Source organism: Chiroxiphia lanceolata, chromosome 22, assembly GCF_009829145.1.
Source record: "Chiroxiphia lanceolata isolate bChiLan1 chromosome 22, bChiLan1.pri, whole genome shotgun sequence".
In the NCBI taxonomy this organism is placed as follows: Eukaryota; Metazoa; Chordata; class Aves; order Passeriformes; family Pipridae; genus Chiroxiphia; species Chiroxiphia lanceolata.
The window spans coordinates 180,206-193,131 of record NC_045658.1 but is presented as its reverse complement, the minus strand read 5'-3'; the positions used below and the strand labels follow the sequence as shown (position 1 = coordinate 193,131).

Genomic DNA, 12,926 nt, shown 5'->3' with positions numbered 1-12,926 from the left:
CATCTTTGTTTTGACACAAGTTTTTCCCATTCTCATCAGTGGAAGATCAAATGCAGAATACAATCTGCAGCTGGTATCTTTAGTTAGAGGTTACATTAATGTAATTTGGTCCTCTGGGCCCCAACACAGCCATGTTTCCCCAAATCAGCTCTCAACCATCTCCTCTGGTGGCTGTGTGTGTAGTTACAAAAAGTGAGACCACCCTCAAGGTAATCAGAAGAGAAAAAAGAAGGGTCTCTGGGGGTCCAGCCTGGAAGGAACAGCAGCATCATTCAGAAGCAACAGGGCACTGTGCTTGTGGGGTATTATTTTCCAAGGAGACATACAATGGATGTGTAGTACAGAGGAAAGAAAACCTGAGTGAGAAGTGAGTGCAGCGCACTCACTTCGATGTGTTCAACAAGGATTCTCTTGTCCTGGGTAACATTAGTCTCCAGCAGAGCTACCCAGGTATGTGGACAGTGTTTTAATTAAGTCAACTGCCCTGCTATCAAGACAAATAATCACTTGTGCCAAAGCGGAAACCCTACACTTTTTGGAGTTGCTGACCTCGGTCATTCCTTCTTAACTCATCTTATGGTTAAAGGAATTTATTAGCAACTGAACAATTGGTTTTGGATTGTTTTTTAAAATATGATCAAAAAAAAAAATCTATAGAGGAAAGAGGAAAACACTTCAGCTCTCCATGTCTTACACACTCCCTGTCCTTGCTTTGATCAGGCTGAATTACATCAAATTCTGCACCTTACACACTCGGGACAGTTAATGTTCTGGCTTAGTAGCCACTCAACAAATACACTCAGGTCATTGCTTTCTTCTAGAGCTTTGACTGAAATGAGTCATATCTACCCTTGAAACAGCAACATTGCCAGTGTGACAGTCCTTGGAAATAGTCTTTTCCTTTAAGAGCCAGAAGGAACGAGGGAAAACAGCTTCAAACTGAAAGTAGGTTTAGATTGGAAATTAGGAAGAAATTCCTCTCTGTGAGGGGGGTGAGGCCCTGGCACAGGTTGCCCAGAGAAGCTGTGGCTGCCCCTGGATCCCTGGAAGTATCCAAGGCCAGGTTCAGAATGGGGCTTGGAGCAACCTGGGCTACTGGAAGGTGTCCCTGCCCATGGCAGGGGGTGGAATGAGATGGTCTTGAATGTCCCTTCAACCCAAACAGTTCTATAATTCTGGGAAGATGAAGCAAACTTCAACAGATAAGCAAGAAATCACTCAGATCCATCTGTGTTTTGAATCTGCATCTGCAACATGCAGGTATCTGATCAAGCATGGGTTGAGAGTAGTTTTTAATTAAAAGCCACATCCCAATAGGAAAGCCAGTATTTCAGTTGCATGTGAACTTTTAACATTAAAGAAGGACAGAACCACTGCTCCCAGCACTTGGGGAAACTGCTCCAACACAAGGAAGAGCCCATGGAAGTGCCCTGGTGCTTTTGCAAAATAACCCTTCTAGCACACAACTCACCTTCAGCTCAGATTCTTCCCCTCTGGGTCAGCATGTAGTAAAATATTACTACAATTTTTCTGAGTCATTCCACAGCCTCAGAATTTCCTGTTCCTGCTGAACACAGACCCGGCCTAACGGATGTTGCGGAAACTCAGAAGGAAGCCTGGCTCCACTCAGCTTGGGCCTAAAACCACTAGTTAAGTCACTCCCACAAATCCACAGATCACTAAATCTTAATTTGATCCATCATATGTCCAAAGGCCACATGATCATCAAGCTTTGTTTATTAAATGACACTTAAATGGACTTTTGTGTTCGAGACCAGATGTAATTGATGCTGGAAACAGCTCAGCTTGATTCTTGGATTCGCAGTGAATTCCAGCACTGCAAGAATTAGCAAAACCAAAATTAAATCAATCAGCTTTTCTGGAAAAAGACAAGCGTTAACAAGGTTGCAGACCCAGGTCTGTCTAGTTAGAGACGTCATAGCAGAGATGTCATATTAATTACAGAATGTTTTAATTCAGCTCCAGGAACTAAATTTAAAAAGGTGACAACCGTCCATGAAACAGGATCCTTGGCTTTCTTCCTGTGATTTCGTGGATAAAATAGGGCTTTTGCTGGATTCTCCATTTGGAGAAACAAAAGGCAGCCATCTGGCAGGCCCAGCCAGAGTGCCCTGGACGGTGACTGGTGACCCGCAGGTGAAGGCTCCTGTATCTCGTTACCAGGCCCCAGTCCCAGGAGCCATCACAGCGTATCAATACCTTGGGAAGTCCTGACTATTTATGTCAAGAGCCCAGCTGGTGTTGGAGATATCCTTCAATTGTTTCCGGATATGCAGGGCATACTCTCTTCAGCAATGTTTCTGTATATCAGCCTTCGTCCTCCCCTCATCCTCAACCGTAGTTAGGTAGGTTTGTAACTAGGATCCACTCTCACCAAGTGATCCTCACACACATTCCCTTCAAAAGATATTTAAAAATACAGTTTAAGGGTCTCTAATACCAGCAGTGCAGTGGTAGGAGCCAGGAAGACAAAAAGGCTTAAAAATAGAAAGAGTAAGTGATATGAAGCCAGAATTGAAATTGCCTTTTCCAATCTCATGCCAGTAAGTGGGGCTGCTAGCTCTAAGCCAAGCACTACATTAACAATTTACATATATTAATTGCTATCTCAAATTACCATCAAGATATCCAGAGGTAATCTTTGCTAGCTGGAAAAGGTCCTGCTTACAGCCACTCACCAAATGAAAAAACTGGCTCCAAACCACCATAAATTTATTCAGGGAGCCAGAGCCCCTTTCTTTAGCCAGTAATCCTTACGTTAGAAACCCAACTGCCGGTGGCTGGGAGCCCATCCCAGAGGTCAGCAAGCCCAGGGAGAACAGCAGCCTCAGCTTTGAGGCCACAGGGCTGTCAATGCACTTCTACCACCTTCTTTTCCAGCTTCCACTGGGTCTGATTTTTTTTTTTAAACATCTCCCACCCTCACTGGACATTGAGCTGGGCATCTGCATTCAATTATTTTATCTCTCTCCTCGATGCCACACACTGCTCAGGCCCTTGGACTCCAAATACAAAAAGCTACAGCCACATTCTCATGTTCTTTATGGTCTGTGCAGCCCAAGCAATGCAGTTTGCTTGGGAATAAATTCTCTAACTTCATATATCTTCACTCACTAAAGGCATACAAGCAGATTTGGAACTTGCCTGTGGGCAAGCAAGGTCCTGATTCGTGTTCAAATATTTCAAAATCATAAGTTTATACATTTTAAGATTCATCACACTTGGATTTTCTAAAAAGCAACATATTCTCCTAAAAATACTTCAGCATTCTCCTGCGATGAGAAAGCAGAGCTGATCACCTCCCAGATCTTTAATTGCAAACAGAGCCTTGAAAAATAACCAGTAAAGTTACTGATGCTGTGTCTCTGAAGGAGTCTCGCTTTAATTCTTCCATGACTGCATTAATTGGTTGTGTTCTTCAAGAAAGCTTTCACTTTTGGGAATGAGTGTTATTTCAATACCAGTCTTACTGGGAAAAGAGAGGGACAAAGTTGTGGCTGTGAGCAAATCCCACTCTCCTGGTGTACCTGCTTGTCCTTTTTGGGAGGATGATTCCCTGTCCCCACTCCATGCCAGTCATCTGATTGTCCCAAGTCAGCTAGATATTCCATCTAATTTATATTATATACACCCAGGCAAACATCCAAATTAAACAGTCAGCAGGAATTTGTAGTTGCAAAAGGAGCCTGCTTAACTTTTACCAAGATTGAGAGCACATCAACTTCCACATTCAAGTCAAAGCCATCCAGGCAATCCCATCACAGATCCATTATTTGCTGCACATGGCTCATGAGCACAATAAATCCACTTTGCACCTTTTTCCAAGATGCAGCCCTCTGTGACACCTCAGGGAAGGTGCTTGCAGAACATACCCCAAAAGGATTCTGGAGGTTGCAACCCCGCCTATCACTCACCCACCCACTATGCGCTCCCAAGGTGTCCTAGGAAGGGATCCTCCACAGCAGCACTATCCAAAAGCTGATCCCTTCTTTGGGGTTTCTTTTGGAGAGAACACAGCTGAAAGTACTGGGGGCTGAGTTACTGTACAACTGATCTGAAGAGAAAGGAAGCAGGAGGACGATTCCCTTGGACCGTTCTGATCTTCCAGGATAAACTGTTGGGCCACTCAGAAGTGAACTCTACCGGACTCCTTCCTTCAGCTTCACGTCACTGCAGTGTGACCTCCACGAGCCAAATAAAACCTCACTCTTACTGACATCAAGAAACACTTCCATCCAGAGAACATCCTCACATTCTCCTTTCAGCAAGGGATGAGAACAGATGTGATTCCCAGCTGACTTCCATGAGAATCACAGTGTAATGTGCCCAGCAACTCCTGGGCAATGCAAGGCAATAAGGAGGTGACACAGAATTTACGCAACACAATTAAGATCGATGTTCCAAGTTCCATCATTTAGGCTGGAAAAGACCTCCAGGATCATCAAGATCAACTTTTGATCTGAAGCATCCTCATAAACCCATTTAAGAGCAGTGTGATCACCTTCCTCTCTTCTATGGGAACTGCCTTACAGCTCGGACCTGGCCCAGAGGTAGATGCTCCAAGGTTCCCAGTTTGCAGAGGAGGTCCATGAAAAATTATTCTAATTTAAATTAGTTGTCCTTAAAAGGATACATGCCTACATTAAACTTTTTCTGTAGAGATTTTGAACTCCTTCAAAGTTGTGCATCCTGACAGCCTCAGAGCAGTGTACTTACAAATAATGACTAATTGAATACCAAGCAGAGCATTCCATGCCAAGGCCCATTTCCAGCACAGCTTCTTTCAGGCAGGACTTCAGGAGGGCTGTGACTGACAAGGTCTCTAATGAACTCTAATTGAAGACCCGACAGCCTGAAAAATGCAACAACAGATGTGGTGAAAGGGCAAACCACAAACTGTTCTGCTAATGAATGAAAAGTGTCTGGGCTGATGAAGGCCAGTGATCCAAAAATTCTCTTTTTCCACCCACCCTTTTCCTTCATGTTCAAGTTTGGACCACTTCCCTTGTCAGCACAACACTTGGGGGCAGTCCTGGACAGTCCTGCACACACTCCATGTATTCAGATGGACGCCAAGATGCTCTTTTATGAAAAAATAGCAGCAGGACATGGCTTTGATGGAGTAAGAGGGACTTCAGGGAGAGAACTCAGTGTGGTTATCCCTCCCAGCAGAAATACCAGCCTAGGAGTGGTTTTAAACTGCCAGAGTGGTTTTAAACTGTTAAATGGGATATTGGGAAGAAACCCTTGCCTGAGAGGGTGGGGAGGCCCTAGCACAGGTTGCCCAGAGAACTTGTGGCTGCCCCAGCCCTGGAAGTGTTCAAGGCCAGGTTGGACGGGGCTTGGAGCAACCTGGGCTGGTGGAAGGTGTCCCTGCCCATGGCAGGGGGTGGGATGAGACGGGTTTCAAGAACCCTCCCAACCAAAGTCATTCTGGGATTCTATGGAGATTCTCACTGTATAAGTTTCGGAAAATCTTTTGCGCACAAAGACATTTCTAAGTCGTCTTTTCTCCTTTCAATGGATCTTAAGCAAGTAGCAAATCTCAGTCTGGAGATCAAGTCCTATAAAAAGACTATGGCAAACTGAGCTGCAAGCAGACTTCAAGTGATAACCTAAACTTCCCACCAAAAAATTGACACAAGCCTCTGTTTCACATCTACTGCAGCAAGGCAGTGTAATGAAGCAAGGAAACCCAGCACAAGGAAACCCAGAAGTCAGGGTTTACCTTTTATAACTCTATCTCAAGTTTAATAAACCCGCTCATGCTTGTTGTGCATTCGGAGTCTGACCTTTTACTTCAAGGAGGCTATTGTCTGGTAATGGCACAGAAAACAGAATTAAAACATCAGCTGTAACGGTTTGGACGAAATTTGCCAAAAAAGGTCAAAAAACTATTTGCTTGAGTCTGGCTTATGATGTTTTTGGAACTATTACAGGTGGCAGAGCATACACTGCTCTTGCCTAAGCAGTGTAGACTTCAGGAGGTCAGGCTGAGAGTGGCTGCAGAACAGGTCTACATATGTCTCAACAATAAAGAAATCGGACTGGATTTAACAAAATTATTTCATCTCTACCCCAGAGAAGGGACTGCAATGACTGGGAATCACAGAACCTTCTAACAAGCATCAAACCTGTCTGGTTCATGTTACACTTGCAATATGAAAAGAAGCCCAACAAGCGTGTTGCTGATGGAAAGCATGTAGAGCAGTAATGAGCACCATCCAAAAGTAATTCCAACATTTAAAGGTACCCAGCAATTTTCTGAGTCATTAAAAACCCTCATAGCAATTACACAGTCAAGCTTCCCATGGCTCCCCAAACAACTCCTTCTTTTGAATGGTCCTGGGGAGCTGCTCAAACCCTGATATCGTCCAGTCCTCCCAGTTTCATCAGAAAACCAACCATGTCCCACCAGATCATACCTGTGATTTAGTTACTTGTGTCCTACCTCCAATAACAGCCACAAAAGTGATGCTTTAGGTTGCCAAGAGCTTTCATAACACAGATGTAGCCAATTACTGAATGGTTTCAAGAAAGAGGAATAAACCCTTCCTGCAGGGAATAGTATCTTTCCTGATCCCCAGAGCTTTCTTACCTGTACCTTGGCTTATGTAAGTAAAAGAAGTACTTAGACTTTGATAAATTTAAGTCAGTCACAACTTTTGACCATAGTTTACCAACACCAGCTTTAAAACCATTTAGGAACAGACCTCTCCAACCAAACTTTTACCTGGTGAGCAGCTGCTCTTCTGCACACAGAGATGACAAATAGCTCAGACACAATTTAAACTATTTAATTAAGAGGTACTAATTCAAATAGCTGCTATGTGCAGCACCATCAGATTTTGAGAGTCTTTCAGGCAAGGTTTGTCACCATCACACAAAATTCTGACCTGCAACAGAAAAGGGATGTAGTTCTCACTGGAGATAAGCTTTTAGCTTAATTCAAAGGTCTAACAGTCCTGTTCCAGCCTCAATGTTCTGTCTGCACAAATTTAGAAGCTTAGGTCAGAAATAAGCCATGTTATTTAGACTGGACAACAGAAATAAGTTTTCCCAATTGTAGGTTCTGTACAGATTCAATCCATATTTCAGTAATGCCTTCAGTTACTCCAGAGGCAACTGTGCCACACACAGTTTTAAGGGACAGTTGGCAATAACTCGGCAATTACAGCCCAAATGTACATCACAGAATGTGCAACTAAATCCCGTGCAACTTGTAATGAGCCTAGAAATCCTTTTTGTTTTCTTCACTAGCATTTTATAGGAGAACAAAAGTTCCAGGACAAGCAGTAAAACAGGTCTCGGGCATAAGATGGTTGGGTTTTTTTGACACCGGACTGAAGAATACTTGATAGAGCATAAATTATAACTAGATTTGGGTGTTCTCCAGATCCCTAGTGTTCTGACACATTCTCAGAAGTGTCTTTGAAGGACGTGGGGTGGCACGGCCACTGCTCCTCCTACAGCTCCACACAGGCAGGTTGTTTATCAGGAGATAATACCCAGGTACCAGTGCCTGCATCAACCCTGTTCCAAGTTTAAACAGCAGCCTCCAACCTGGTCATAAGTTCATCAAGAGAGCTGCTAATGACCCTACATCCCAAAGTGTCCCTGCACACACAACCTGTTGGCTTGCCCAGAATAAACATGTAGATTCCTGACATTGCTCAGACAATTGTTTGTTCAACCTTGGCAAAAGACAAGGGGACAAACCAACCACCACACCTCTGAGATGTTCTTGCATACCAGACCTTTGTCACAGCCACTTCTTGGGCACAGCATCCAATACTCACCAAGTCAATGAGGTCACTGAGATTCTTCTCTATCTGCTGTGGAGGCAGACGCCTCATCAAATCCAAGGCACAATCCAGCTGCTGGTCACTCTGCAGGAACAAGAACATACATCCCTGTCACCACGTGTACAGGTAACGTATCAAATCCCACACACACGAGAACTTGCTGACTCCTCTGATACAGGATACAGTTCCTAGTCCTAAGCAGCAGCATGGTTTGCATTAATACAAATAAAATTCAGTACATTTGATCGTGGATTATTGACTTGCGATTTAACACCATGCAGCTGATGGAAAGGAGTCTGGTCCTTACCAAAAACTGCTTCCAATATTTGTGTGTTTAATGTGCTGTTTTTACACACTATCCCAACAATAACCTGGGCAGGGAACTGAAAGTTCCTTCTCCCAAAGCACGTTTAACATTTCCTCATTTGCACTGATCAGCTTGAGATAACCAGTATCCAAGACAAACTCTATTCCAATACAGAGCTCTATCTCTCTCTCCCTCCTTCAAGAAACCAGAATGAAACACACACAAAGCATGATCTACTATTTCTTTCTTCCTACAAAACACACACCAAAAGTTCCCTGTATCTGAGACCGGGGACTTCAGTTATTTAGAGAAATCACAGCAACGTTCTCCTCAGAGGGCTGGCTCATTGCAGCAGGTTTCACACCAATTCTGATACACAAAAACCACCCTTAAACTTCACTTCGGAGTCAGAAAATGTGCCCCAGACATTACCACAGACACTTGATGAGTTGAGCCATGATCCTGGCATAACCTTTAGCTTCCTTTTCACCAAGACATACAAACAGACACTTTCCTGCTGGCCTAACAGCACCCAAAATCTGCACAAGTTCCTTTGATCACAGGTCAGGTGAAGCACAGCCAGTTTGTTTTCACTGCTCCTCCCCTCCCTTTACTCTTTGCCATTTCTGGCCACCCATACACAACAAGCTCAGCTTTAATTTCACCTCCTGTGCTCTGCCAAGCCCCAAAAGATTTATTTAAAAACAGCTTCAGTACCAAAACAGTTCCATTATAACATTATTCAAAGTAGCAGCCCCCAGGACAGGGAGAAACAGGAAGCAAAGCTTCTTGCAATTAAGCTATGCCTTAGGAATGAGGAAAGGAGGGAATGCTCAGTTTAGTGGACACCCATAATGAAACTGTTCTTAAAGGTACTGCCCATTCACCAGCAAAAGATAAATATTTACAGCCTGGGTTGGGGAGACCATATATTTGTTTCTCATCCAGCTCATGTTATAGGACATCAGCTTTGCAAAATATTCCAGCTCCGCAGTTAGGCATCAACTCCCATATATCTGCCCAGCTCCTGCAGCCAAGCCCAGGCAGGGGATTTCTCCCCAAGCATTGTCTTTATCTCCTGTTATCTCTTATGTCCAGGAAGGAAAGCTGGCACATGGTCACAAGGTCACGCTCCTCACTTGTGGATCGTGGGAACACTTATGGAAGTACTCCATTCTCCTCTGCCAGCTGGAATTGCTTAATAGACCAAAAAGCCTAGGGAAGGATGTTAAAAACCACCAGTAAAGCTGCAACCCCAGTAGTTTACAGTGAGGCAAATTTGAAATAAATACACTGAACCAAGGAGAATCTGTATTTGTAGTGTTTACGGACTAACCAAGAGAACTTGGCCTGACCATTTTTATACCAATATATTCAATAACAGCAGTAAAATTACATAAGCAATACTGTTTAAGGCAGAGATTCTCAAAGGGGATCAGACTCAGCTGGCAATGGAAAAACAAAAATATCCAAGCAAATACTAACAGTGTATTTTCCTGGTATCAAGGAGGTAAAACCACGGCTGAGCAGCAGCCCTCTCCAGTTTCTTGCAGAGCATTTAGGTAATTGAACAGCTTGCCAACGGATCTCCTAAAGCACCAAAATAAAGGCAGGGTCTGCTGTAGTTCTGTCCCTAAATCCATGGGTACACGGTCACTTTAATCCAGCATAAATCTGGCTGAATGGTCAAAAAGACAGCACGAAGACAGATTAGAGAGCAAAGTGGTACTTCAGGGTATTGGATACATCTGGTACATCCAATTTCAGAATTGAAATGGTAATTCTACCAGGATCTTTTGCTTCTGGTTCTTTAACTGCAGGGGAAATGAAGGTTTAAAAACCAGGTGTGTCAAACACATCCTTTGGTTCCACACCTGTGCCCAGATGAAGGACATGGAATAGATGGAGGCACTTAACACACAGAGGGACAGGAACCACATCCAAGGTGCCAGAACCAGCAGCACACAGTTCCCTGATTTTAGGGAAGGTGAACGCTCCCAGGGATGTGCTGCCATTGCAGTTTTGAGAGTTGCACATTATTAGTGGCACTTAAACCCCACCACAACCTGTGTGAGAAGAAGGTGCTCTTTGGGAACTCAGGACATACATCACCCACCTCACCAGAGCTGACCTCACTTACTTAACTTCACCTGTTCTGGACTTCCACTTGCTTAATTCTCTTGTAAAATCACATAGTGAAGACCAGGTTTATAACAGACCTCCAGACAAAACACTTCCACGGAATTTTTGCCTTTGGATATGGAGAGGCTTATAAACCCCTGCTCACTGAGCAGGTGATCAGACAGGCTGTCTCCAGGCTGGGCTGCTCTCAAAGCCAAGCTCTTTGAGGTTACTGGGCTTAATGAGCTTCGTGTTTACTTGATATGAGGTCGTTTTCCACCATTCCTGTTTCATCCAGCCCAGAACTCCTGTGGAGGAGCAGGGAGTTCAGACAGAAAGTTTAAATGAAGTTTTATTACAGCTGAAGTCACTGAAGGATTTAGAGATCACAGGAGTCTCAAAGACTGAAAACATTAGCTTAGTTGAAACCTCTTTAATAAGCTTCCTCTAAAGATGTTTGACTATCTAGAATCTCCACTTAAGCACCTTCTATAGTATTCCCATGGTACTACCACAGGGAAAAAGGTTATGTCTATAGTTATGTTTCCTTTGCCTGCATTTTCTCTTCAGTTTCTTTGCTGTATTTAGCTTATTTCCAAAAAAGAAACCCTCTGACAGCAGCCACAGGTCCCTGGTCATTTAGGCACACTGTGCTAAAGCTCAAATCAGAAAAAATAGTGCTTAAAGGTAAAAAATTACCTTTATAAATGTGCATTTGCACAGGGGCATAGCTGTATACTTTAATTTAAAGGCTGAGTACGGGCAGATGTCATTCAGCGCAGAAAATACAAATTAAAAAAAAAACAGGAAGTCACTATAGGTACAGAAATCACAAAAACTGAAACAGGCAAAAAGCTGAACTTCCTTTTAAAAATTCAAACAGGCAAAAAGCTGAACTTCCTTTTGACTCACACTCATGAAGTGTCCTAAACCACAGAGCTCCTTGGGCTGAGGGGGACAGGGCACAGGAATATCCCTGGCAGGAATGGATTGTGCTGATCTCAGGAAACAGGAGCTGACCCAACACTGCACAAACCTGTGAGCAAACAGCTTCGTCTGCAGCTGCCACAGCCCATGGCACCAAACCCACCCTGCAGACCAGGCACTAAGCCACCCCATGCCTGCAGAGCCTTGTGCACAGAACTGACACCTGATAAAGTTCTCACACCCCAAGATACACATCTAGAGCCTTTCTGGCACCAGCATCACTGGCAGAACCAGTAACACCTCACACAAGTGACACTTGTTTACTCTTTTCAACAGACACCAGCACTCTGACGAATTACTACAAGTATTTTGCACTTTTAAATATCTTTACAGAGGCATTTCACTGTACACAGATGGAGAAATTCACAGGCTTTATTCCCAGCTTTTGACAGCTCTTTGTTGCCAGTTCCCTGACTTAACTTATATTCCATGTTTTCAGAGGGTTTACACAAACCTGCAACTGTCCTGATCTGAAGCCTTTCCAATTCAAGGCACGTTAAAGACTTCGGTTAAAGCTCCCAGCCTTCCAGTCAGCAGGAATTTGCTCCCATTTATCACAAAGCCCTGTGGATTTAATTCCCTGGCCTTCACACCTTTGTTGGGATGGATCCTGCTCATCTGACTGTGTTATTGCTGAGCATAAACAGAGTTGGGCAGCGTCTTCAAAATGAAACCCAGGCTAGTTTCACTTCTGTGTTGTGTTTCTGTATTAATTCTACTCAGAGGTAACTCCTGAGCTGAGGTAGCTCAGTGCTACAGCAGTGGCAGCTTCTCCAAATTTAGCCCTTTCTTGGAAATAAGCCATTTGGGCCACCAAATCTTTTCCATCAGCAAACCCAATGCAACACTTCTACTCCAGGCATGAATGTGCTACCGACCCCCTTTTCCATCAGTGATGCCAGCTGAGAACAACTGGGTGACCTAAAAATTACTGCAGTAATTAAGATTAAGGTGAAAAGGCCACACAGCTGATGTAACAGATAAAACAAAGGTTTTTGAGATGCTTTACACACAAGTTTTGCTCAAGGCTGGCATCTGAAGGGTTATTTATCCAAGTTTAAAGTACAAGGTGGCATCTCAATGTTCAGAGAACAGACATAAAATAAAAACCTGAAGAGACACCACAATTAGAACATGTGCTCAATTTGATGCAATTTGGAGCAATCACACATCAGATCACTTTGATCAATGGTCAGTTTACAGGCAAAGTATCTTCCTTCATTAACTCTGGGCCAGAAGTAGACAACCAGCAAACGACTGCCTTTCCTTCCTTTCATGCTCTAGACATACCCCAGGTTGTAAATCATATTATTTCCTGTCAGTTCTCCCAACAGGAATGTCTGACTAATGTTTCGGCTTTGTGGTACTACAACACTAAGTTTTTTTAATTGAAACACATACCCAGCTTCCCCTCCTGCTTGTCATTTTAATCCCTGCCAACTTCCAGAGCTCCAAAGGCAGAAGACTCCCTTTTCCAATTACACAATAGGATAATATTACTGCTTAAAGCTGTAGCAAAGGGTTGAATTATTGTAACCCTTGGGTAATAAAAAGTACAGTAGTATGTTAAGCTGCAGAGTTCCGTTCTCAGCTGTCAGCATTCACTTTTTAGGATGTGAGATGGGAAGGGGAATAACTGTCTGACCTAGGAAACCCCAGAGAAGTTCTGCACTCATGACATTTCC

The 12,926-nt window shown here is 43.6% G+C and overlaps 1 protein-coding gene across 4 annotated transcripts in view; it reads right to left on the bottom strand.

Annotated features, from left to right (window-relative positions):
- CAPZB (capping actin protein of muscle Z-line subunit beta) overlaps positions 1 to 12,926 on the bottom strand; it is a 66,063-nt gene that overhangs the window by 34,079 nt on the left and 19,058 nt on the right. For all 4 annotated transcript variants that reach the window (XM_032708701.1, XM_032708702.1, XM_032708704.1 and 1 more), the window contains exon 2: positions 7,821 to 7,910. In XM_032708701.1, the coding sequence (XP_032564592.1) occupies positions 7,821 to 7,910 (90 nt within the window). The remainder of the gene's footprint in view (positions 1 to 7,820; positions 7,911 to 12,926) is intronic.